The sequence below is a fragment of the Doryrhamphus excisus genome, linkage group LG18 (assembly GCF_037039965.1).
Source record: "Doryrhamphus excisus strain RoL-2023G ecotype Guam linkage group LG18, RoL_Dexc_Guam_v1.1, whole genome shotgun sequence".
NCBI lineage: Eukaryota > Metazoa > Chordata > Actinopteri > Syngnathiformes > Syngnathidae > Doryrhamphus > Doryrhamphus excisus.
Genome location: NC_136374.1, coordinates 5,852,501 through 5,880,174, shown reverse-complemented (window position 1 = coordinate 5,880,174; position 27,674 = coordinate 5,852,501). Strand labels below are relative to the sequence as shown.

At 42.6% G+C, this 27,674-nt stretch overlaps 1 protein-coding gene across 10 annotated transcripts in view; it reads left to right on the top strand.

The window, feature by feature from the left end:
- Positions 1-27,674, top strand: part of LOC131106519 (glutamate receptor-interacting protein 2-like) — a 161,933-nt gene that overhangs the window by 121,247 nt on the left and 13,012 nt on the right. For 5 of the 10 annotated variants that reach the window (XM_078798623.1, XM_058055668.2, XM_058055672.2 and 2 more), the window contains exons 2-14: positions 3,188-3,265; positions 6,079-6,214; positions 11,197-11,342; positions 12,598-12,684; positions 12,764-12,839; positions 15,146-15,291; positions 17,445-17,592; positions 17,659-17,828; positions 22,943-23,101; positions 23,219-23,371; positions 23,585-23,771; positions 27,267-27,412; positions 27,560-27,640. In XM_078798623.1, coding sequence (XP_078654749.1) covers positions 3,188-3,265; positions 6,079-6,214; positions 11,197-11,342; positions 12,598-12,684; positions 12,764-12,839; positions 15,146-15,291; positions 17,445-17,592; positions 17,659-17,828; positions 22,943-23,101; positions 23,219-23,371; positions 23,585-23,771; positions 27,267-27,412; positions 27,560-27,640 — 1,713 coding nt within the window. The remainder of the gene's footprint in view (positions 1-3,187; positions 3,266-6,078; positions 6,215-11,196; positions 11,343-12,597; positions 12,685-12,763; positions 12,840-15,145; positions 15,292-17,444; positions 17,593-17,658; positions 17,829-22,942; positions 23,102-23,218; positions 23,372-23,584; positions 23,772-27,266; positions 27,413-27,559; positions 27,641-27,674) is intronic. The other 5 variants (XM_078798622.1, XM_058055669.2, XM_058055674.2 and 2 more) reach the window with 1 other exon arrangement.

Genomic DNA, 27,674 nt, shown 5'->3' with positions numbered 1-27,674 from the left:
CTAGTGTGGTACGGATGGATGGATGGACATCCTTATATTCTTACATCCTTGCATTTTTGCATCCTCACGTCCTTACATTCTTACAGCTTGGCATCCTTGCACGCTCATTCTAACATACCTTCATTCTAACAGCTATGCCTTCTTCCACTTTTACATCCTTACGTCATTAGAGCCTATATTCTTGCACCCTCTCATCTTGGCATCCCCGCATGCTGCCATGTGGATCAGGTTGGCAGCGAGGTAGACTACGGTGTAAGCAGGTTGTGATGTTTCGTGCTGCTCACCTTTCTCAGTCTTTCTTCCCCCTCGTCTCCTCAGCTGTGACATTTGATCCTTTGTGGGAAAAAAATGAAAAAAACTGCTTGCATGCATCAGGATGTGTTTTTTTTTTTGCTGTTTTTGGAAGATCTGCTGACAGTTGCTGACAGACATCATAGACATGATGAATAAGTCATAAAAATACTGTACAGTCTCAGCTGAGTCTTTTGATGATGTTTAGTTTTGAAGTAAAAGCAAACTCCTGCCTGTAAATGTGCCAAAAATATCAAGCAGTATTTCGGACACCCCTATACATGCAACACCCCACCCTGACACACCAGGCTGCAATTAAACACAACAGAAAAGCCATTAAGGTTCCTAATTACTGCTTGTTCTTTCCATTTTCTGTGTATGTGGGCGGCCAACAGTGTGACACACTTTGTCGAACACGCTCCTCGTGTGTGCGTGTGTGTGTGTGTCTGTGTGTGTGTCTATATGAGTTAACCACTGTGCAGCGGTGATGTGGACGTTACTTAATTACATGTCTTCCCCACTTTCAGCATCCTAATGATCACAATCAAACGTCTTTCAGTACTTTCCTTGCGCTTCTTTGAAAAGTTTTATATCAAACTAGCATCTTTTCTTATAAGTGTTATTCTTGCTGATAGGCCTGATCATTTATTGATAGGAAATTGCTTGTTTCTGTTTGATGTTCCTCAACATTTGCTTGCCCGCGTTTTGTTATTTCCTCCCAAGGAGTTCATATAGATACAGCAGCACCTTGGTTTTCGTTATTAATTCATTCAAAAAAAAGCCAAACATGCGAAAACCAAATCAGTTTGCACACTGAATGGGAGGTGGCGGTAGAGCCACAAGGCATGCTGGGAGCATTTCCAGCTTGTCAGCATGCTGTGTGGTAATTGTTCTGTAAAACATTGCAAAAGTTACATGTTTAGAATGAATGTAGTTTTTATTCCTTGTAGTAGTAGCAGTAGAAGTAGTTGCCCTGTGTGAGTTTATTTGTTGCTGTCATTTTTTGTGTTGGCGCCATGATTGCAATTAGTGTGGAACACTTTCATTTCACAAGCTTGCCCTCGCAAGTGCCTCTGAACCTGCCCACATTTTGCAAGCCACACTTACACTAGTATCTGATGTCAAGTAGGGGCCACAAAATATGGTCATGCTGGCCATAAGTTTCAAACGCCTGGTCAGTAAAATGTAAAAGTACCATCCATTCTCCAAGAGACTGCGTCACCATGCGTGGGTGCTTTGTTTGGACACTCTACTATAGTTTTATAATATCAAAGACTAAAATGCTGTGATTGGCAGGAGACCAGTCCAGGGTGTACCCCGCCTCTCGCCCGAACACAGCTGGGAAAGGCTCCAGCATGCCCTGCCTCTTGCTCGAAGACAGCTGGGATAGGCTCCATCATGCCCCGCCTCTCGCCCAAAGACAGCTGGGATAGGCTCAAGCATGCCCCGCCTCTTGCTCAAAGACAGCTGGTATGGGCTCTATCATGCCCCGCCTCTGGCCCGAAAGGCGCTGGGATAGGTTCTACCATGCCCCGCCTCTTGCCCAAAGACAACTGGGATAGGCTTAAGCATGCCCCGTCTCTTGCTCAAAGACAGCTGAGAGGCTCCATCATGCCCTGCCTCTCGCCCGAAAGGAGCTGGGATAGGTTCTAGCATGCCCAGCCTCTCACCCAAAGACAGCTGGGATAGGCTCCAGCATGCCGCACATCTTGCCCAAAGACAGCTGTGATAGGCTCCAGCATGCCTCGCCTCTTGTCCGAAGAGTTGGGATAGGCTCCAGCATACCCCACCTGTTGCCCAAAGACAGCTGGGATAAGCTCCAGCATGCCCCGCCTCTTGACCAAAGACAGCTGGGATAGGCTCCATCATGCCCCGCTTCTCGCCCGAAAGGAGCTGGGATAGGCTTCAGCATGCACCGCCTCTCACCCAAAGACAGCTGGGATAGGCTCCAGCATACCCCACCTGTTTCCCAAACGCAGCTGGGATAAGCTCCAGCATGCCTTGCCTCTCACCCAAAGACAGCTGGGATAGACTCCAGCATTCCCACGACCCTCGCAAGGATAAGCAGTATAGAAAATGGATGGATGGAGACTAAAATGAGGGTACAAAATATCCTCTAAAAAAAGCTCTCACTGCTTGTGAGAGTGCCTTGTGTGCCTTGTGTGCCTTGTGTGCCTTGTGTGCCTTGTGTGTCTTGTGTGCGCTACCCTGAGCCATGCCCTCCACCAGGCAGGCAGCCATGAGATAACTTATGGAAGCCAACCCAGAGCCACAACTTATGAATGATTGAACCGATTACACCTCTGAAAGTCAACTTATGCGACAACAACAACAAAAAGAAGAGCAGGGCTGCAGGGAAACAAGCTGATTGGCAAGCAGCAAGATCTCGTTAGATGTTGAATTTAGGAGGTGTTTTCACACATCAGGGGGAGGAGGAGTAACGAAACATGAAATAAAAATCTGTATTAACACTGCAGGTTTCAGTCAAGCGTTGAGTCATTGAGTCCAATGAATGGTTAAATGTACCCCGCCCCCCAGCGCCATGGAGCAACGATCGTTAAGTAGGACACTTCCTCTCTTCCCAGTGGAGCCATGACAACATCCACAGCCTCAGTGAGTGTGTTGGAAGAGTCAGACACGGTGAAACACTCATCATCAAGCATCCATCACAGATGTGTGCATTAATCATCAAGTACTCCAAACAACCCATCCCCTCCATAAGATGACAGCAAGGGAGGTCAGATGGAGACGTAAACCACAACAGGAAGTTGTTGTGTGCTCTCACAGCATATCATAGCAATCCCCAGATATCGTGAAAATATGCTCCCTAGTGGTTGCGGGCAGTATATGGTCAATATATTCATTCATTCACACATCATTTTCTCTCTTTTTCTAGATGATGGACCCTATGGAAAGACAAAGGACATCTCTGGAACAGAACACACCATGGCCTCAAGAAGACACAGCATACCAGGCATGGATCATCTCTATTCTCACACCTCTCACTTGAAGCCAATTTTGAAACACAAGCTAGCTAGCAAATATTTATTGTGTCTTCATTTTTTATTTTGCTCATTTTCGGCCCTTTGTATGTTGCTGTGGACTCCTATAGAGCAGCTAGACACAATAACCTGAAAGAAAGCTTACTAGATCTTCCAGAATCTGCACCTAACCTAGCTGTATTTCCTCAGATTTCCTCAACGGTGACATCACAGTGAGCCCATGTTCTGTCTAACACACTACATTACACACTATAATATACATCAGGTCAGTGAAATACACACAGCATGACACAGCATAATACACATACTGTGATAATACACCTCATGGTTATACACATTATAACACACTATAATGCACACCATGACACAGTATATAACACATTATAATACACATCATGACACAATAATCACAATGCACGACAATACATGACTTGATGCAATACGCGTAGTGACACATATACACATAAATACAGGACATCATGATACGGTATTATACACATCAATACATAGTATAATATGGATAGTCCCACACTATAATACACATCATGATACAGTTACATAGTGACACAATGCACACCATGATATTGTATAATACACGCAGTGACACATATACATCATGATACAGTATAATACACATCATTACACATAGTAATACACTGTAATATACATAGTCCCACACTATAATACACATCATGATACAGTTACATAGTGACACAATGCACACCATGATATTGTATAATACACGCAGTGACACATATACATCATGATACAGTATAATACACATCATTACACATATTAATACACTGTAATACACAAAGACAGTGCAATACACATGGTAATACTTTATAATGCACAATATGGTACAGTAAAATACACATAGTCACACAATATATTATATAGGCCACAACTCATTATATTACATATAATAGCACACTATAATACGCATTATGACACATGTGATACATTATACACACATAACACACACACAAAAACACACCTTTTGAAAGACTGTGCTACACCTCATAACGCACTATAATACAATATACATGAAGCATTATGATATCATATATATAATATACCTCGTGATGGCTCCTCGGTTCCATGCAGGAAAACATTGTCATCATAATTTAGAGGACATTAATGCAAAGAGGCACGGCGGACGAGTGGTTAGCGCGCAGACCTCACAGCTAGGATACCAGGGTTCAATTCCACCCTTTTCTATCTCTGTGTGGCTTCTTCCGGGTTCTTCCGGGTTTTTCCTGGGTTCTTCCTCCCACATTCCAAAAACATACTAGGTTAATTAGCGACTCCAAATTGTCCATAGGTATGAATGTGAGTGTGAATGGTTGTTTGTCTATATGTGCCCTGTGATTGGCTGGCCACCAGTCCAGGTTGTACCCTGCCTCTCTCCTGAAGACAGCTGGGATAGGCTCCAGCACCCCCCGCGACCCTTGTGAGGAAAAAGCGGTAGAAAATGAATGAATGAATAATGCAAAGAGGGAATGTTTTTTTTTTTATCTTTGCACCAAATCTTGTAAAATCTTTGAGACGATTCCGACACGTTTCGTGCGTCACGTGCTGCCGCATTCAGCTCCCAACAAGTTCACTCCAATTTTATGCAAATGCAACATCCAGAGCGACTCATTACAGAACGGATGCTTCTCTGCAGATAAATGTGTGTGTGAGCGCGAGAACCATGGTGTGAAGCACCTCACTGATCCCGAGTGTCGCCTCAGGGATTTAGCTAATCTACCTAATCTATCACAGCGAAGCTCCATCTCACCTGTGTCTGTGTTTGAGTGTGTGTGTGTGTGTGTGTGTGTGTGTGTTGGGGTTTGTTATCACTTCAGTCTGCACTTTACCAGCTACAGTGGCGTGTCCTTTGAGGGCATAGAAGCGTCAGCGAGGGACGTGACATGGATGTGAGCTTGTAAACCACAATGGTACTCAGTGGAGTGCAGACCTTCACCAATGCAACACACACACAAACACACACACACTCCTTATGTCAAGAAGATTCATGCATTATTCACTCAACTCAGCCATCGGACCCTTGTGTTCAATTCCAATGCCTCAGGTAGATACAGGCTAGATATGCATATCATTTATTAAGTAGTGAGGGAATGTAAGGCCCAACATAATAAAATTTTTTTGAAAATATATGCTGCCCTGTGATTGGCTGGCGACCAGTCCAGGGTGTACCCCGCCTCTCGCCCGAAGACAGCTGGGATAGGCTCCAGCATGCCCTTGTGAGGAAAAAGCGGTAGAAAATGAATGAATGAATGAATGAAAATATATGCGGTAAACAAATATGTTTTATTGAATAATAAAATTAAATACAAATAACCAAAAAATCAGTCATTCATGCTGTATTTCCTCCATGTAATTTTATTTAAAACATTAATGTCGTTGTTAAACTTTAAATGCAGTTGTTTATGATCAGTGTGAAGAGTGATATGTTCTTCTTTAGCTTCTTTTGATATTGTTGTTGTTGAATGTATAATCATAATATATTAAGTGTGCTAAGATGGTGTAGTTGTGCAGCAAACAATGCAGCTTTGTTTTGTTGCCGTGAGCCTATCTTTGTCTTATCGCATCTTCACGTTTATGTAAGTCCTGTCAGACGAGTGGATCAACACACCTGGAGGTCTGCATTTCACTAAAGGAGACCCGGCACAGATCATCGTTTCTTTGATCCAGATAGCAGAACAATGCATGTTGTTAACCGCTTATCTTTGTTTGTGTGTGGGGGGGTGGTGTGTGTGTGTTTGTGTGTTTTGCTTAGAAGCGCTGCGGGGGGTGACCATGGTGGAGCTGGTAAAGAAAGAGGGCAGCACACTGGGCCTCACCATCTCAGGAGGAACCGACAAGGATGGAAAGCCACGGGTATCCAACCTGCGGCCCGGAGGTCTGGCAGCTCGGTGAGTCTAAGAAAGGAAGAGCTTGGCGCACCCCATTCAGCGGTAATTTCAACCAGCGCACCAATGTGCGCAGCCAATTTGGTCATTTGGTAGACAGGGCACGCCGAGATATCCGTGGCGGTGAACCAGATGAGGTGTCCACATTTTCAGCTTGGCTCAGTGAAAATTTCGGGACAAAACAGATCACCAGCTCTGACCTGGTCTATTCTTGGTGCAGGCAAGTGCACCCTGTGCAATGGTAACTTGTCTGACAGGGGCACAGTGCGATATGAAGTATGTATTCTCATTGGCTTATCTCATGGATCTCATTCAAAGGGTGAAAAAGAGACAAAAAGGAAAAACAAATAAAAGATAGTCAGTCAGTGTCTTAACCCTTAGATGCATAAGTGGGTCAAAAATGACCCGGTCAGGTTGTTTTCTTGAAATATCTTCGTCATGAAAATTTTTCATCATTTCATATTCCAGGTATTCCTAAAAAAATTTTTTTTGCTATCATACCATTCACATTTTTAACTTACCTTTTATAAATGTTAAGAAATTTTAGTTTTTGTGTTACTACCCCAACCTTCCATAAATGGGTCAAAAATGACCCAGTCAGGTTGTTTTCTTGAAATATCTTCGTAATGAAAATTTTCATCATTTCATATTCCAGGTATTCCTCAAAAAATGTTTTTGCTATCATACCATTCACATTTTTAACAGCTTTTATACATTTTATGAATTTTTTGTTTTTGTGTTACTACCCCATCCTTCCATAAGTGGGTCAAAAATGACTCGCATGTATTTTCTATGGAATCCAATCAGAATTTTGATTCTTATCAACTTTGGCTGTCAGGACTAAATTAACTGTAGACCACACAGATTATGTCAGAAGTATCACCCCTCAGGAAGATTATTTTACACATAAAGTGCTAATACAACAACAAGTATTATCTTCATATGATATTGTGTATGTGTCTTTCATGACTGTTAGTATTATCAACAAATTAGCCTACTTTATAACTAGCTGACCTTAGCTGGCTAACATTACTATATGTATTGTTGGGTATTACTCTTTTGTTTCCTCATCCATGCCTTGGCTGCGAGATACACAGCTGAAATGGTCCTACAGATGCTGGATGAAATCATTCTTGTGTGGTCCAAAATATAATACTAAATATCATACAAGTGATTATTCCGTTCGTCGAGTCTTCAACTCTCACCTCTGGCAGAGCTTCACCTGCATCCCGGGGGAGGACCGGGATATTGAGTCCGAATGGGCCATATTCCGTGCCTCCATTGCTGAGGCAGCTGACTGGAGCTGCGGCCGCAAGGCGGTCGGTGCCAGTCGCGGCGGCAGGCCCCGAACCCGATGGTGGACACCAGAGGTCAGGGCTGCCGTCAAGCTGAAGAAGGAGTCCTATCGAGCCTTGATGGCTTGTGGGACTCCGGAAGCAGCTGACAGGTACCGTCAGGCCAAACGGTTTGCGGCTTCGGCGGTTGTCGAGGCAAAAACTCGGGTGTGGGAGGAATTCGGTGAGGCCATGGAGCACGACTTTCGGTTGGCCTCGAAGAGGTTCTGGCAAACCATCCGGCGCCTCAGAAAAGGGAAGCAGTGCCCAGTCCACACTGTTTACAGTGGAGACGGGGGCCTGCTGACCTCGACTGGGGATGTAGTCGGACGGTGGAAGGAATACTTTGAGGCCCTTCTCAATCCCACTGACATACCTTCCATAGAGGAAGCAGAGTCTGAGGACACATACGTGGACAGTGCCATCACTGTGGCTGAGGTATCTGGGGTCGTTAAGACGCTCCTCAGTGGCAAAGCTCCGGGGGTGGACGAGTTCCGCCCAGAATTCCTCAAGGCTCTGGATGTTGAGGGACTGTCTTGACTGACACGTCTCTTCAACATTGCATGGAAGTTGGGAACAGTACCTTTGGATTGGCAGACCGGGGTGGTGGTCCCCCTTTTCAAGAAGGGTGACCGGAGGGTGTGTTCCAACTACAGGGGGATCACACTCCTCAGCCTCCCTGGGAAAGTCTATTCCAGGGTGCTGGAGAGAAGGGTACGACCGTTGGCCGAACCTCTGATACAGGAGGTCCAATGCGGTTTTTGTCCTGGTCGTGGAACACTGGACCAGCTCTACACCCTCACGAGGGTGCTTGAGGGTGCATGGGAGTTTGCCCAACCAGTCTACATGTGCTTTGTGGACCTGGAAAAAAGGCATTCGACCGTGTCCCTCGTGGCGTCCTTTGGGGGGGGCTCCGGGAATACGGGATTGGTGGCGCGCTACTACGTGCTATCCGGTCCTTGTACAAACGGGGCAGGAGTCTGGTTCGCATTGCCAGTAGTAAGTCGAGCCTGTTTCCGGTAAACGTTGGCCTCCGCCAAGGCTGCCCTTTGTCACCGATTCTGTTTTTCATGGACAGAATTTCTAGGCGCAGCCAAGGTGTTGAGGGAGTCCAGTTCGGGGGCCTTAGAATCTCATCTCTGCTATTTGCAGATGATGTGGTTCTTATGGCTTCTTCAGGCTGCAACCTTCAGCGTTTACTGGGACAGTTTGCATCTGAGTGTGAAGCTTCGGGGATGAGACTCAGTACCTCCAAATCAGAGGCCATGGTTCTCAGTCGGAAAAGGGTGGAGTGCTCCCTCCGGGTTGGGAATGAGGTCCTGCCCCAGGTGGAGGAGTTTAAGTATCTTGGGGTCTTGTTCACGAGTGAGGGAAAGTGGGAGCGTGAGGTCGACAGACGGATCGGTGCAGCTTTGGCAGTAATGCGGTCGCTGTACCGGACCGTCGTGGTGAAAAGAGAGCTGAGCCGGAGGGCAAAGCTTTCAATTTACCGGTCGATCTTGATCATGTTCCCACCCGATCATGTTCCCACCCTCACCTATGGTCATGAGCTTTGGGTCATGACCGAAAGAATGAGATCGCGGATACAGGCGGCTGAAATGAGTTTCCTCCGTAGGGTAGCTGGACTCACCCTAAGAGATAGGGTGAGGAGCTCAGCCATCCGGGAGGGGCTCAGAGTAGAGCCGCTTCTCCTTCACATCGAGAGGAGTCAGTTGAGGTGGCTCGGGCATCTAGTCCGGATGCCTCCCGGACGCCTCCCTGGTGAGGTGTTCCGGGCATGCCCAGCCGGGAAAAGGCCCCGGGGCAGACCTAGGACATGCTGGAGGGACTATGTCTCACAGCTGGCCTGGGAACGCCTGGGTGTCCTCCCGGTGGAGCTGGAGGAGGTGGCCGGGGACCGGGAAGTCTGGGCTTCCCTTCTAAGACTGCTGCCCCCGCGACCCGGGCCCGGATAAGCGGAGGAAAATGGATGGATGGATGGATGGTGATTATTCCTAACCAAAATGGCAAAATTGACATAAAAACGCATTGATTCTAGTATGGGTCATTTTGACCCACTTATGGAAGAGTGTAGGTTCCAGTCACTCGTGCATCTAAAGGTTAAAGGGGACCTAATACGCTCATTTTTCTGTTCTTTGTATTGAGTTGTGGCCTATGGATAATAAACAGTGATTTATCTTTTTGAAATGTCGTCTTTAACATACAGCCATATGTGTTGGATCCCAAATCTGATCCGGAAGTAGAGACTGGACAGTCTGAAGTTTCTCAAGGTTACTAATGTAACTAATGTTGCAAAGGCGTCAGGCTTCAGCAAGTTTGCATACTGGCCCATGTTCCCAAAACAGTCCAGTGTGAAATGTCCTTGACAGATTAAAATACATTTTTTTGCTGGTAGGGAATCAGGAACTCCAACCACTTGTGCCTGATGGTGGTGTATTTAAGAATTCGAAACAAATGTGGCTTTCCCTTACAAGGCATTGCTAGCGATGTAAACACAGAAGCAGAACTTGGGAGCTTATCTGGCTTACAGCCACGTCCATATAAGGAAGTCCGCTCCTCTATGACATCACACAGTGCCTGTATTACCACCCCTTTTGAAACTGAGCATTTTGAACCATCCCAAAATTTTCCAGGGCTCACTTCCAAATGCATAAACCTCTTTATCTGAAACTTTGACATGGTTTAACATGAGAATACAACATTCTAACTACATTTATAGGTCAGAAAAGTGGGAAAAGCATATTAGGTCCCCTTTATAACAGGCTTTTAACAGGAACCAAAAAGGGGGAGCACATCCCCCCAATTTTGGCCTCCCTACATTGGTTGCCTGTTCGCTTTAGGATTGATTTTAAGATTTTATTGTTTGTTTTTAAAGCGTTGAATGGACTGGCCCCCAAATACATCTCTGACCTCATCCGAATTTACTCTCCAGCACGGTCATTGAAGTCCGAGGGCCAGCTCCAACTTGTGGCGCCCAAGACGAGACTTAAGACCAGCGGAGACCGAGCCTTTTCTGTGGTTGGCCCTAAGCTATGGAACTCTCTCCCCTCCCAAGTAAAAAAGGCCCCCACCATCCAAAGCTTTAAGTCTCGTCTTAAAAGCCACTTTTATTCTCTGGCTTTTAACTCGGAGTGAGTTGTATGGTCCTGTGTCTTTTAGTTCTTGCTTTTTATTTTAATTGGTTTTATTTTTTTATACTTTTATTGCTTGGCTTCTTCTTTTTAAAATTTTAATATCTATTTTACTATTTTATTTCTTATTTGATCTTTTAGTTTGGATTAAATTCAATTTGTACCTTTATTTATTGTATTTTATTTTTACTTTTTATTTGTACTAGTCTGTGCAGCACTTTGGAAACTCTGTTTATAAAATGTGCTATATAAATAAAGTTGGATTTATAGATTTACCTGTGATTGCCCATAATTCTCTATTTTAATCTTTATCAGGGCTGGTTCTGGGCATGCACTGGAATGCTCAGCGGGCATACATTCACTCACCAGCACTTTTCCCTAACAGTGTTATGTTCACGGCATTTGTTGTTAGCTTCAACCTGGAGAAGTGGATTGCACTTTCTGTGAATATTTGTTTTGCGGAGTCTGCTCGTTTGCATATTAACAGTAATTGGATGTTTGTTTTTGGCTTTGTGCGCAGGAGTGATCAGCTAAATGTTGGAGACTACATCAAGTCTGTGAACGGCATCAATCTGACCAAACTACGACATGAAGAGATCATCAGTTTGCTGAAGAACGTCGGAGAACGAGTCCTGCTGGAGGTGGAGTACGAGCTCCCCCCGACAGGTGCATACGCGACTTCAGCCTTCATCAGTTCATGCTCAAAGACTAGATAGGACAGCTTTATTCTGAGGGGATGGTGTAGGATCCAAAACATTTGTCCTCTCAGGTAGAAACCAAACTCCCCAATCAAGAACTGTTATACAGTTTTGGGGGATTTGGGATTGGTGTGGTGCCTGCAGTAATGCGGACTCTGCATTGGTCCGTTGTCGTGAGGAAGGAGTTGAGCTGTTCAGCTACGTTCCTACCCTCACCTATGGTCATAGACATAGACATAGATTTTCTTTATTGTCATTGCACAATAACACAGCAGTGAAATTGCCAGCGAAATGTCGTTGCCTGGCTCCCGTGAAATAAAAAATAAAAAATAAAAAATAAAAAATAAAAAATAAAAAATAAAAAATAAAAAATAAAAAATAAAAAATAAAAAATAAAAAATGAAAAATGAAAAATGAAAAATAAAAAATAAAAAATAAAAAATAAAAAATAAAAAATAAAAAATAAAAAAATAATAATAAATAATAATGTGGAGAATAAATAGATTACATCAAATGAACAATGTACAGTGTAAACTGTAATTTGTACAAATAATTTAAATAATTTAGAATAAATAACAATAATTTAAAGTTTTGGTTATGCGTGTGGGCAGGTAGAGGGGCTTATTTGGCATTGAGCAGTCTGATGGCCATGGGGAAGTAGCTGTCTCTGAACCTGGTTGTTCTACAGCGGATGCTGAAGAGCTTTCTCCCCGATGCCAGGCGAGAAAACAGTCCATGCTGGGGGTGTGTGGGGTCAGAGTAGATACAACGGGCTCTTGATACACAGCGGGTGTTTGCTATGTCCTTAATGGGGAGGAGCGGGGTCCCAATGATCTTCTCCACTGTCCTCACCACTCTCTGCAGTAACATCCAGTCCGAGGCCTTGCAGCTCCCAGACCAGACGTCATGAACTTTGGGTAGTGACTGAAAGGACGAGATTGTGGGTACAGGCAGCCAAAATGAGTTTTCTCTGTATGGTGGTTGAACTCTCCCTTAGAGATAAAGTGGTCAAGATGATAAGGTCTTTCAGGAGAAACTTGGAGTAGAACTGAGTTTCTGTTTATCTCTGCCTCTGCCTTAGTAGCTATTACATGGATCTCTGTAATCTTCTATGTGTTCCATTTGGTCTATATATATCCACCATCATTTTACTTTACGCACAATTGTGGGTTCTTATGGGTTAGCGTTGAAGGCATTAAATCCTCCATGCTGATGTTTTATAGCACCAGACAGCAGCTCAGGCATGATCTCCAAGACAATCGACATCTGTTTGCACAAAGAAGGCAGCAGCTTTGGCTTTGTCACGCGAGGTAAACCAAATCAGTCAACTTATAAGGCACCGGGAAGAAATGGAAGGTTTGAATTGAAGTCAAATTCCTTTTCTTGCAGGTGGGATCCACGAGGACTGGCATAAGTCCCGCCCTCTTGTGGTTACCTACGTGCGACCTGGAGGCCCTGCTGACAGGTAGGCAGGCCTCTTGGAATAAAAGTGCAAAGCAGTGACTTCATCAGTGACTTCTGCACAGAAAAACTCTCCTCACGCTCAGGATGGCAGAGCTGTGAATAATAATTGATATTAATAATAAATAATACGTTCACCCGCCATCTTCTGCGCCTTCAATTAGACAACTTTAGAACAATGAGCAGCTATTTTTAATCCGCCGCGTCTCTGAAAGCAATGCATGTGCCGTTAGAAAGTGGGACAGCCGCATCATGAAAACGATGTGAGGATGCGATTATTTCACAAGTGCAGCATGGCTTAGCACTTAACTCGGAGATAGTTTCTATAAAGTGGCCTCTTCTCCTCTGATTGAGAGGGTATTACAGTAGAAGCCTGCTAGTCTCTCTCTCTCTCTCACACACACACACACACACACACACCATGAGCACATTGGTGACAATGGTGACATCACCATCAACCTTGTCTACCTTCCATGTCTGTTGCTGAGTATGCCGGGGGCTTCTTTATTCTTCAGGACATTCCAAACGCTTGTGAAGGCTACGTTTATGCAATTCCATCTTCTCTTAATAAATAAATTGCTTGTGTTTCGGCCACAGACGGCTGTTTTTCATGTTGTTTTCACCTCTAAATGCATTCTACACAAGCAAAAGCTTTCTTACCCAATCTGAAACTCAGTGTAAGAGCTGAAAACCAGTAATTAAAGTGCTGTCTATCAATACTATAAATCAGGGGTGTCCAAAGTGCGGCTCAGGGGCCATTTGTGAACAGCGGCACATTCTAAAATTATGATCAGCAACGAATATTATGGGAATCAAGTCAAAATATTATGAAACTCATAATATTACAAAATAACAACATATTGAAAAAACAACATTTAAAAATAATTTTGTAAAGGAGAGAGTTGAAATGTTTGGAAAACAACTTTTAAAAAGCAAAAATGTGAAAAAAGAGCAAAAAGTCTGTATTACATTCTAATATTATGATCAGCAACAAAATATCTGGAAGTAATTTTACAAGTATAAAGTCAAAATATTAAGAGAAAACAAGTGTAATCTATAAATTGCGATTTTCCAAGAATAACATTGTACAATTCTGAAAAAAATAACATTTTGGTAGCACAAAATTGAATATTAGGGGTTAGACTATTATGGGAATCAAGTCAAAATATTATGTGACTCATAATATTACAAAATAACAACATATTACAAAAACAACATTTAAAAATAATTTTGTAAAGAAGAGAGTTGAAATGTTTGGAAAACAATTTAAAAAAAAGCAAAAATGTGAAAAATGAGCAAAAAGTCCGTATTACATTCTAAAATTATGATCAGCAACAAAATATCTGGAAGTAATTTTACAAGTATAAAGTCAAAATATTAAGAGAAAACAAGTGTAATCTATAATTTGCGATTTTCCAAGAATAACATTGTACAATTCTGAAAAAAATAACATATTGGTAGCACAAAATTGAATATTAGGGGTTAGAATATTATGGGAATCAAGTCAAAATATTATGTGTTAATACGTTAATATTACAAAATAACAACATATTAAAATTTGAAAAAAGAGCAAAAAGTCCATATTAATTTTATGCAGTATGTCACAAAGCTGAAATACATTTCTTGAAATATATACTTTCTTTCATATCTTCATGTGTTACCTTGCTGAATTTGATCACTTTCTCATTTTTTCATTTTTTCATTTTTTCATTTTTTCATTTTTTCATTTTTTCATTTTTTCATTTTTTCATTTTTTCATTTTATCCAAGCAGCACAATGCAGCAGCCTTGTTGTTACAGTCATTTTCTTGTCCATTGTGTTTTTGTCTTCATCAGGCATTACTGTTTGTTTAGTTTTGCCCTTAGTCTGTGCGTCTTGAGAGTGACTCGAAGATCACATCACTTATTTCTTTTACGGCCTCACAATCTTTGCGGTTGAGTCGTTTCACCTCAAGGCACATTTAAGCCACAAGAACTGCCTCCAAAATGTGGGTCAGTCGCGAGGAAATGAGACGTTCATGCTGCTTTATATCCCATTTATGTGCCAGTTGGAGGAAACTTAATCCTCAGCACCATGCAGTGGCAGCAGCGCCTGCACTGCCACTGCAAGCCCTGAAGAGTTCTGGCGGGGCCACAAAGACCTTAATGAGAAGGAGGCTTAAAAATGGAGAGAGAATGTCACTGAAGTTGTGGGTTGAACATTCAGAATCCATCATAATTGACAAGTCAGACTGCAGCGGTGATGGAATATACTAGAGACAGCTCTCAGGACGGAACAGCAATACACTACCGTATGTGCGTGTGTTTGCAGGGAGGGTACGCTGCGTCCTGGAGACCGTCTCCTCACTGTGGACGGCGTGCCGCTGCACAATGCCAATCACAGCGATGCCCTCAGCGTGTTGGCTCAGTGTGGACAGGAAGCGCTGTTCCAGATCGAGTATGACGTCACTATTATGGGTGAGCACACGTACACACAGCTACTAATAAACACTGGTACTTTTGCTTTTGTGATTTGTGAGAACTAAAAACATACAAAAAACTAAGGGGAAAATACAGCAGTTTTTCACGCACCACCAAGGCAAATGTTTTGGATCGAAAAACGAATTCTATGGAAATTATGGTGTTCAAAAACCGAGGTCTGACTGTATGAGACAATCACCTCTGATGGAGGCTCGTGTGGTCGCTCTGTGAGAGCCGTGACACCTCGTGTCCGATTTGGAAAACAATGGTGACACCTCATTAGTTGGACATTTAAAAACTAGTCTAAGACTAATACAATTCACAGCATTTTGAAAGGAAAAAGATTGTATGTTGTTAAAATGGCGGTGACCGGTGTTGGCCACACAGTCAGGAGATTGGGAAGATATGGGTTTGAAACTCCGCTTGGGCTTCTTTATGTGGAGTTTATGTGTTCTCCCTGTGCGTTCATTATTTGTCCATAGGTATGAATGTGAGTGTGAATGGTTTGTCTATATGTACCCTGTGATTGGCTGGCGACCAGTCCAGGGTGTACCAAGGTCAGCTGGGATAGGTCCCACCATTGAATGATATTGATAGTACTCAACATGCAATTTGATTCTTGAATATGCCCTCCATTTTTATTGCATTGTTGTACTGATCCAAGTTCAGTCTGTACAGTACAGATACAGTGAATTAATAACTATTATGAGTCTCTCTAGTATTTTAAATTGGGGGCTTCGGGGGTGCATTACAAAAATTAATTGAGAAGCCCTGCTAAGTCTCAGTACGACACACATGCAACCGCTCTGACTACCCTACTTCCTCCATGTGCTGACCATGGACAACCAATTGCCCAAAAGTTGTGGAGCTTGTGTATGTGGTAACATGTACGTCAGGATGTAATTTCATTTTTCATTGACTTCTTCAATGATTTCATTCTTAATTCTTACCTCAAATACATCATATATGGGCCTGTTACACATAGAGAAGCACATTAAGAGTTGATGAGATAACTGGAGCCATTCAGAGATGTTCAATAAAGCCTGTGTCAGATGCTAACTTATTGACTTGGTTTTATTTCATTTGAACATGCATCAGATTACAATTGAGTGCATCCCATAATCAGTTCACAGTTCCACATGTCCAAAAGGAGTAGGAAGAAGCAAAGCTTATTAAATCCTACCCCTCCATCTGGTACTTTTACAATCAGTAACTGTTACATTTGTTCACTTCCTGCTTTCCATTATACAGTTTAAGGCTTTTTTTTAATAATGCACCTCGTACTGAAGTACAAGGTGATATGAGCATCCAATGCCATAATGGGTACCATAGTAAGTGTCAATATAGTGATATATATAGCACATCATGACTGGTTCAAGACTCTTCATCCTTGTATTTAGCAAACATCAACTGCTTGTATTGTTTCTTGAATTGGCTCATCGTTGTGCATTGTTTGATTTCCTTACTCAATCCATTCCATAGTTTGATTCCACATACTGAAATGCTATGGCTAGCATAACGTAGTCCTAGCATAGAAGTGTTTCAAATGTACTTCTTCCCTGAGATCATATTTCTCCTCTCTTGTAGAGAAGTATTGGATGACATTTTTAGCTAATTGGTTATTTTTAGCCTTATGCATTATTTTAACTGTTTGAAGATGAACTATATCAGCAAGTTTTAGAAATTTTAGAAATAAGGAGTTAGTATGTTCTCTGTAGGCGGCATTATGAATTATCCTTACTGACCTTTTTTGCAGTACATTTAGCGAGTGAAGATTGCTTTTATAGTTATTAGCCCATATTTCCACACAATAAGTAAGATATGGTAGAACCAGAGAGCAATAAAGAGTGTGGAGTGATTTCTGATTGAGAACAAGTTTTGCTTTGTTCAATACTGAAATATTTCTGGCCACCTTATGTTGTATATTTTGTAATATGAGGTTTCCAGCTCATATTTTCATCTATTGTGATCACCAGAAATGTATTTTTGTTCACCCTTTCAATGTCTACACCATCTATTTGTATTTGCTGGTGCGTGTCCTTTCTGCTGTTACTAAACAGCATGATTTTAGTTTTACTTAGGTTCAAGGACTTATACAAGATTTATGTAGTATTTGGATAATAAGGAAGTGTTTTCTTAACAATCATCAGACACGGTGACCAATGCCTCAGGACCGCTCCTGGTAGAGATCGCCAAGTCGCCAGGTGCAACGCTTGGCATCACACTGACCTCCGCCAGCCATCGCAACAAGCAGGTCATCGTTATCGAGCGGGTCAAGCCTGGCAGCGTGGTGGACAGGTACGCACCACTGCACACCAATGAAGTACAGGAGATCTTTGTTATAATATGTGTCTGTTTGGTCAGGTGTGGCGCGTTGCATGCTGGAGACCATCTGCTGTCTATCGACGGGACGTCCACAGAACACTGCACAGTCCTGGAGGCCACACAGCTGCTGGCCAGTACCACTGAACTGGTCAAACTGGAGATACTGCCGTCCCATCAGACCCGGCTTACTGGGAAACAACATGACACAGGTGGGTTATGTGTTTGTGTTTTAGGTTCTGTCACTGAAGCATCTCTAAGCTCTTTTTGTGTGCCTGATGAGTTGATGAAGCCAATCAGTAGCCTTATGTGTGCAGCAAAATTAGTGCCAGTGGATTTGGAACGCTGCTGCTGCTGCTTGATCCACAGTTAATACCCACAGCTTACGTTTTGACAGGCTGTCACACACACACACACACACACACACACATTTGGGTATATCTAAGCATTAACAGCATACACTACAAATGTGAAAGCTTATACAGACAATGTAAATGCTGGTTTGCATTAGAGATGAGTCATGAACGAGTCATTTTTACTCAATGGGGACGCACAGGTTCTCATCACCGTTAATGCCTTCCCTTACTCATCCCCGCTACCGCCAATTAAATTAAATAAGGAAGGTAGTTAAATCATTAATTGTGCAATTGTTACTCTAACTGCATATGTGAGTTCAGTTTCACTGACTCACAGGTACTTGATGAAGACTCCAGTTTCAATGGCTCTCGGGTACTCAAAGGAAGACTCAAGTTTCAATGGCTCACCGGTGCTTGACAAAGAGTCGAGTTTCACTGACTCACGGGTGCCTGATGAGGATTGGAGTTTTACCGACTCAATGACACTGGACAAAGACTCAAGTTTCACTGACTCAGGGATGCCCAATGTAGACTCAAGTTTCAATGATTCACCGGTGCTTGACAAAGAGTCGAGTTCCACTGACTCACGGGTGCTTGATGAGGATTGGAGTTTTACCGACTCAATGACACTGGACAAAAACTCAAGTTTCACTGACTCAGGGATGCCCAATGAAGACTCAAGTTCCAATGATTCACCGGTGCTTGACAAAGAGTCGAGTTCCACTGACTCACGGGTGCTTGATGAGGATTGGAGTTTTACCGACTCAATGACACTGGACGAAGACTCAAGTTTCACCGACTCAGGGATGCCCAATGAAGACTCAAGTTCCAATGATTCACCGGTGCTTGACAAAGAGTCGAGTTCCACTGACTCACGGGTGCTTGATGAGGATTGGAGTTTGACTGACTCAATGACACTGGACGAAGACTCAAGTTTCACTGACTCAGGAATGCCCAATGAAGACTCAACTTTCAATGGCTCACCGGTGCTTGACAAAGAGTCAAGTTTCACTGACTCATGGGTACCTGATGAGGATTGGAGTTTTACCGACTCAATGACACTGGACGAAGACTCAAGTTTCACTGACTGAGGGATGCCCAATGAAGACTTAAGTTTCAATGGCTCACCGGTGCTTGACAAAGAGTCAAGTTTCACTGACCCGGGGGTGCTTGATGAGGATTGGAGTTTTACTGACTCAATGACACTGGACGAAGACTCAAGTTTCACTGACTCAGGGATGCCCAATGAAGACTCAAGTTTCAATGATTCACCGGTGTTTGACAAAGAGTCGAGTTTCACTGACTTACGGGTGCATGATGAGGATTGGAGTTTTACTGATTTAATGACACTGGACGAAGACTCGAGTTTCACTGACTCAGGGATGCCCAATGAAGACTCAAGTTTCAATGGCTCACCGGTGCTTGACAAAGAGTCGAGTTTCACTGACTCACGGGTGCTTGATGAAGATTGGAGTTTAACTAACTCAATGACACTGGACGAAGACTCAAGTTTCACTGACTCAGGGATGCCCAATGAAGACTCAAGTTTCAATGGCTCAATGGTGCGCGACGAAGACTCCAGTTTTAAGTGATTTACAAAGACTGACTGGCAGGTTGTCGACGAACACTCAAACAGATGCTCAACAGATACTATATGAAGACCATATGACTATATGGAGACTTCAGTTCGAACGAATCACAGGTATTCAACAAAGACTCAAATTTCACTGACTCATGAATACTCAAGACTTGATTTCCACTGAAGGCTGGAGATTCATGACTCAGATAATTGACTACGACTTGAGTTTCACTAACTTACCGGTTCTCAGGGAAGACTTGAGTTTCACTTACTCATCGGTGGTTGATGAAGACCCCAGTTTCACAGACTCACAGATACTCGCAGATACGCGAGTAGTTTGTCCATATCTGATCTAGATCCTCACCAGCAATTCAAATGCGCTGGTAGTCATAAGTTGTGGACTAACTAGCTAACCAAATAAATGGTAATGGTAATGGTAATGGTTTTATTTCATATTTCATTTGAACATGCATCAGATTACAATTGAGTGCATCACATAATCAGTTCACAGTTCCACATGTCCAAAAGGAGTAGGAAGAAGCTAAGCTTATTAAATCCTACCCCTCCATCTGGTACTTTTACAATCAGTAACTGTTACATTTGTTCACTTCCTGCTTTCCATAATACAGTTTAAGGTTTTTTTTTATTTTATTTTTAATTTTTTAATTTTTTGTCACGTACTGAAGTAGGAGGTGATATGAGCATCCAATGCCATAATGGGTACCATAGTAAGTGTCAATATAGTGATATATATAGCACATCATGACTGGTTCAAGACTCTTCATCCTTGTATTTAGCAAACATCAACTGCTTGTATTGTTTCTTGAATTGGCTCATCGTTGTGCATTGTTTGATTTCCTTACTCAATCCATTCCATAGTTTGATTCCACATACTGAAATGCTATGGTTTTTTAACGTAGTCCTAGCATAGAAGTGTTTCAAATGTAGTTCTTCCCTGAGATCATATTTCTCCTCTCTTGTAGAGAAGTATTGGATGACATTTTTAGCTAATTGGTTATTTTTAGCCTTATGCATTATTTTAGCTGTTTGAAGATGAACTATATCAGCAAGTTGAAGTATTTGTGATTTTAGAAATAAGGAGTTAGTATGTTCTCTGTAGGCGGCATTATGAATTATCCTTACTGACCTTTTTTGCAGTACATTTAGGGAGTGAAGATTGCTTTTATAGTTATTAGCCCATATTTCCACACAATAAGTAAGATATGGTAGAACCAGAGAGCAATAAAGAGTGTGGAGTGATTTCTGATTGAGAACAAATTTTGCTATTTAAATATTCCTGGCCACCTTATGTTGTATATTTGTAATATGAGGTTTCCAGCTCATATTTTCATCTATTGTTCACCCTTTCAATGTCTACACCGTCTATTTGTATTTGCTGGTGCGTGTCCTTTCTGCTGTTACCAAACAGCATGATTTTAGTTTTACTTAGGTTCAAGGACAATCTATTATCATCAAACCATCATTTTAGTGTGACCATTTCTTCTCTGACCTTTCTAATGATTTCATCTGTATTCCCTCCAGAACAAAAAGCAGTGGTATCATCCGCAAATAATACCAGCTTTAAGTCTTTCGTAACTTTGGAGATATCATTGATGTACAAGTTGAACAGTTTTGGCCCCAGTATTGACCCCTGGGGAACTCCGCACGTAATATACTATTAACTAATTTTTGCTTTGAACTAATTTTGCTTTGTTCAATATTGAAATATTTCTGGCCACCTTATGTTGTATATTTGTAATATGAGGTTTCCAGCTCATATTTTCATCTATTGTGATCCCCAGAAATTTATTTTCCTTCACCCTTTCAATGTCTACACCGTCTATTTGTATTTGCTGGTTCGTGTCCTTTCTGCTGTTACCAAACAACATAATTTTAGTTTTACTTAGGTTCAAGGACTTATACAACCTCTCTTGTAGAGAAGTATGATATTTTTAGCTAATTGGTTAGTTTTAGCCTTATGCATTATTTTAGCTGTTTGAAGATTAACTATATCAGTTTAAGTTTAAGTATTTGTGATTTATATAAAACATGACTTGTAACAATACATCTGCATTGTTGCAAGTCTCAGAGGAAATTGATCCTCAAGAAAGAAAGTCAAGCATCTGAGTTCTGAATTCATGTTGGAAAATGCACATAATCTACAGGTCATCTGCTTCATTTGCATCTGTGGAGCCAAATTAATCAACCTTTTCTTCACCGACTTGTTATTTATGACTACAGCCATTGTGTGTGTGTGTGGGCTGTCGGTGTGCTCGTGAATTATTGAGTGTATTTTCATGTCAACGTGTGAATCCCTCCCATGCGCATCGCTTTGCATCAGCGCCGCCACTTCCTGTTTGCCTCCTCCACCGTTGTTTGCTTGTCACCATCCTCATCCCTCGCGAGGGATTAGCCGTCAAAACCTTCCCTCTCGTCTCCCACGTCTCGCCAGCTGAGATGAGGCGGCTCCCTCGTGGAGACAAAAAAAGGTGCGCTTAGACGAGTGTGACAAGACGGGTCGGCTTAGACTCCTGGCTGCAGATAAGAGAGCAAAGTGAGGAATTACGCAGCGAGCAGCCAAGCTTGTCAGGATCCTCGTGGTGTAGAGTTCCCCCAGACGAGGCCACGCCGCATCTCTGAAATACAACCAAACCTCCAAGGTCGAATACTACCTTTTGGAGATATTGTTTGCAAATAAGACAATAGATATTGTCTGCAATAAATTCAATTTTCTGGTCTATGGCCATCATTGCATTCTTTCGTCTTTGCCATCACTGATGGCATTCATTCATTCATTCATTCATTTTCTACCGCTTTTCCTCACGAGGGTCGCGGGGGTGCTGGAGCCTATCCCAGCTGTCTTTGGGCGAGAGGCGGGGTACACCCTGGACTGGTTGCCAGCCAATCACAGGGCACATACATATAGACAAACAACCATTCACACTCACATTCATACCTATGGACAACTTGGAGTGGCCAATTAACCTAGCATGTTTTTGGAATGTGGGAGGAAACCGGAGTACCCGGAGAAAACCCACGCATGCAGGGGGAGAACATGCAAACTCCACACAGAGATGGCCGAGGGTGGAATTGAACCCTGGTCTCCTATAAAATGTATTATTCATTCATTCATTTTCTACCGCTTTTCCTCACGAGGGTCGCAGGGGGTGCTGGAGCCTATCCCAGATGTCTTCGGGTGAGAGGCGGGTACACCCTGGACTGGTGACCAGCCAATCACAGGGCACATATACACACTCAACATGCAAACTCCACACAGAGATGGCCGAGGGTGGAATTGAACCCTGGTCTCCTAGCTGTGAGAGCTGCGCGCTAACCACTCGACCGACTGCTGGCATCAATCAATAAAATCTTGTATGTGTGTGTGTTTCAGTGAAGGTTCAGAAGTCTGACCACCCGCATTCCTGGGACCCCTGTGTGAACTTCCTCCCCTCAACAAACTCCACCCACTGCAACACAAGCTCCACCCTCCACAAGTCATGGACCGCCTCCAACAACAACACTATCAACAACAACCTCGACTATTGCAAGTGTGAGTGTACACATAGAGGATGAACATAATGCTAAATGCTAACACAAGCACCTCCGTGATTTCAATTTAGCGCCACTTGCTACTTCCTGGCTTTTCTCTCTCCTGTCATGTCTGCAGCTTTGGTGTCGGCCAGTTTCTCTCCAGGGTCCACAACCACGTCGGGCCCCAGCAGTCAGAGCTCCAACACCCTCCCTCGGCAGACCGTGCCCATGAGCCCCAGGAACTCGCTGCTTAAACGTAGACACAGAAAGAAAGACCACAAAAGCTCTTGTGAGTTCCACTCGAATGCCTCTAGTATACTAGAAGGGGTACATTTGAATGCTTCCACAAGATTCGGTGTTATTTTGTCCTCTTATATCACTCAGAAACACACGACAAACAATCTCATTTCATTCATCTACACAACTCTTGAAGGCGTGTTGTAATATGGGGGCGTTTTGATTCATTGCTATTGAAGAAACTCATCAACTTGAATCTTTTCAGTGTCGCTGTCGTCCAGTTCTGTGGGCCCGGGTGGCCAGGTGGTCCACGTGGAGACCAGTGAGGTCGTCCTGACGGGTGACCCCCTCAATGGTTTTGGCGTACAGCTTCAAGGAGGAATATTTGCCACAGAAACCCTTTCCGCACCCCCACTCGTTCGATTCATTGAACCCGACAGCTCAGCAGAGAGGTGAGCGTGCACGTTTGGGTATTTTGGGCACACACAGAAAGCTGAAATATGGTTCCGTCTTATAAAGGCTACACTACATGCTCACTATTTGCATGTGTTGCATCATCAAAACGGCTATTTTTTGACACCCCATTCAAACCTGGTGCTGCTGTAGGAGGTTCTCTATTTCCTCAGAATGAGCTTTTACAGCCATGCTGACAAAAACCATTCATTTGAAACACACAATGTAACTACACAACTTCCTCAACAGGAAGTTACCATCTTGCGTTGGGAGGGGGGTAATGAATTGAATATTTTAATCGACTGACAGTTGTAGTAAATACATATTTTTTTTTAAAGTCATAAGATTATGACAAACAAACTAAACAAAATGAAGGCAGAATTTGGAGAAGATTTGATTAGGGAAAAGTTCTAATGTTATGCGAAGTTTAAAGTAAATATATGAAAATAGAATGACAATAAAGGCACAAATGTGACAAAAATGTAATCAAGATTATTTAGAAAGAATTTGAAAATAAAGCAAAAATTGGGGAAAAAGAAGAGCAAGAGGGGCTGCACAGCGAACGACCTCACAGCTAGGAGACCAGGGTTCAATCAATCCATCCTCGGCCATCTCTGTGTGGAGTTTGCATGTTCTCCCCGTGCATGCGTGGGTTTTCTCCGGGTACTCCGGTTTCCTCCCACATTTCAAAAACATGCTAGGTTAATTAGCGACTCCAAATTGTCCATAGGTATGAATGTGAGTGTGAATGGTTGTTTGTCTATATGTGCCCTGTGATTGGCTGGTGACCAGTCCAGGGTGTACCCCGCCTCTCGCCCGAAGACAGCTGGGATAGGCTCCAGCACCCCTGTGTGACCCTCGCGAGGATAAGCGGTAGAAAATCAATGAATGAATGAAGAAGAGCAAGAGAGAATACTAATAATAAGCTTTTTCACTATTATGACAAATTTATTTTTGTCCAAATATAAATAACTTTATGGGATATTTATATGAAAATGGCAAAGCTGAATCCTTTCATTTTTCACCATTACTGGAAAAACAACAGCCCTGCTTTAGATATGAGATCCGGTATTTGAGACGTTTGAGTTGAAAACGGCCATTGAGGGTTGATGGCGGGTCCTGCAGCAAAACCAGATGAGAACCACTGCCTACACGAGTCAAATGTAACCTTCCATTACTTCGACTCTCCTCCAAAATATTTCCTGGGCTAAATCCTCTGAGGAGTTTCTATCTTTGGTGATGTTGATAGTGTAAATACACGTTGCTGAACATCTAAATATCCCAAAGTGTTTCCAGCAGGGATGAATGTGCGATGGCTCAAGGCAGTCATTCGTTACATGAATAAAGCATGAATTAAGCATCAATTAAACATGTGGCCGTGGGAGCTAGCCAGTGGACCCATGCTTTGAAAAGTGGTCCTGAACGTGACATGCACAATAATCGGCTATTAGTCAATCATGTTATGCACCGATGTCAGCACCGTGTGCAATGACACAGCCAAAATAATGGACCTGTGTGTGTGTGTGTGTGTGTGCTGAATGATTCAACACACACACATTTGCTCAGTCGACTTGTTGCACCCTGAGGCCATCTTCCCTTCTCCGTTAGCACCCACGCTAACAGCGCTAATTAGCTGCAGGAATCGATAAACACAGAAACATCTTCCTCCGTGCGTGACAGGGTTATACCAAAAAAAATGCGTTTAAAACCTCCCCTGCATTTCAACACGGTGCTTGATTGTTAACAGGCTGATGTTGTGCTGACCGATTTTCTTCTGAAAGCTTTTTCATCTGCAGATGATGGCTTTGTTTGTTTAGGTGAGAGGGGATATTCTAATTTTTTTCATGTGTTAGTTTTCATCAGTATACGCAAAAAAATGATGCAATGTCATCCATCCACCCATTCTGCATTTCACCATTTTGCATGGCGACATGCTTTTGTCAGTCGGTTGATTCGCCACAAAATTGGAAATGTTGACATTGCCCCACATGTTCAACTGTCCATCATAGTGTGCAGCCGCAGTATTCATGAATCTGACAAAAGCCTTTGATACAATCAATCATCACATCCTAATAACTAAATTAGAAAGGTACGGAATAAGAGGATTAGTTCTGAACTGGGTCAAAAACTACTTAGCTAACAGGAAGCAATACATACAGCTAGGAAAATACATATCTGCAAGTTTATATATTATGTGCGGAGTTCCCCAGGGGTCAATACTGGGGCCAAAACTGTTCAACTTGTACATCAATGATATCTCCAAAGTTACGAAAGACTTAAAGCTGGTATTATTTGTGGATGATACCATGAAATGAAATCATTAGAAAGGTCAGAGAAGAAATGGTCACACTAAAAAGATGGTTTGATGATAATAGATTGTCCTTGAACCTAAGTAAAACTAAAATCATGCTGTTTGGTAACAGCAGAAAGGACACGCACCAGCAAATACAAATAGACGGTGTAGACATTGAAAGGGTGAAGGAAAATACATTTCTGGGGATCACAATAGATGAAAATATGAGCTGGAAACCTCATATTACAAATATACAACATAAGGTGGCCAGAAATATTTCAGTATTGAACAAAGCAAAATTTGTTCTCAATCAGAAATCACTCCACACTCTTTATTGCTCTCTGGTTCTACCATATCTTACTTATTGTGTGGAAATATGGGCTAATAACTATAAAAGCAATCTTCACTCGCTAAATGTACTGCAAAAAAAGTCAGTAAGGATAATTCATAATGCCGCCTACAGAGAACATACTAACTCCTTATTTCTAAAATCACAAATACTTCAACTTGCTGATATAGTTCATCTTCAAACAGCTAAAATAATGCATAAGGCTAAAAATAAGCAATTAGCTCAAAATGTCATCCAATACTTCTCTACAAGAGAGGAGAAATATGATCTCAGGGAAGAAGTACATTTGAAACACTTCTATGCTAGGACTACGTTATGCTAGCCATAGCATTTCAGTATGTGGAATCAAACTATGGAATGGATTGAGTAAGGAAATCAAACAATGCACAACGATGAGCCAATTCAAGAAACAATACAAGCAGTTGATGTTTGCTAAATACAAGGATGAAGAGTCTTGAACCAGTCATGATGTGCTATATATATCACTATATTGACACTTACTATGGTACCCATTATGTCATTGGATGCTCATATCACCTTGTACTTTGGTACGAGGTGCATTATTTAAAAAAAACAACCCTAAACTGTACTATGAAAGCAGGAAGTGAACAAATGTAACAGTTACTGATTGTAAAAGTACCAGATGGAGGGGTAGGATTTAATAAGCTTTGCTTCTTCCTACTCCTTTTGGACATGTGGATCTGTGAACTGATTATGGGATGCAAGTTCCCTGGGGGGTACCGAGGGTCCGTTCCATGCTGCTTGTTTCTTGAACTTGATTTTAAAAACTAGTAGCAGTAATCGAGAGACGTACATTTGGGCTTTCCTGACATCACCATGGTAACTCTGTAGGTGTGGCCTGCTGCAAGTCGGGGACCGCCTCCTGTCCATCAACGGCATCCCCACAGAGGACGGCACCCTGGAGGAGGCCAACCAGCTTCTACGGGACGCGGCGTTGACCAATAAAGTCGCCCTAGAAATCGAGTTTGATGTGGCAGGTGTGTCACCTTTTCACACACGCACATTTCATATGTCAGACATGTTGGATTTTCCTTTCTTCTTCAGACTTTTAGGTCCTGTGACTTATGAAAAGGAACTTTTACTTGCCAGCATGCGTTCTTTTGAGTGTGTGTGTCTTATTGCAGAGTCTGTGGTGCCCAGCAGTGGAACCTTTCACGTCAAACTACCTAAGAAAAGAGGGGTGGAGCTTGGCCTCACTATTAGTAGTACGTGCACACACACACACACACACACACACAC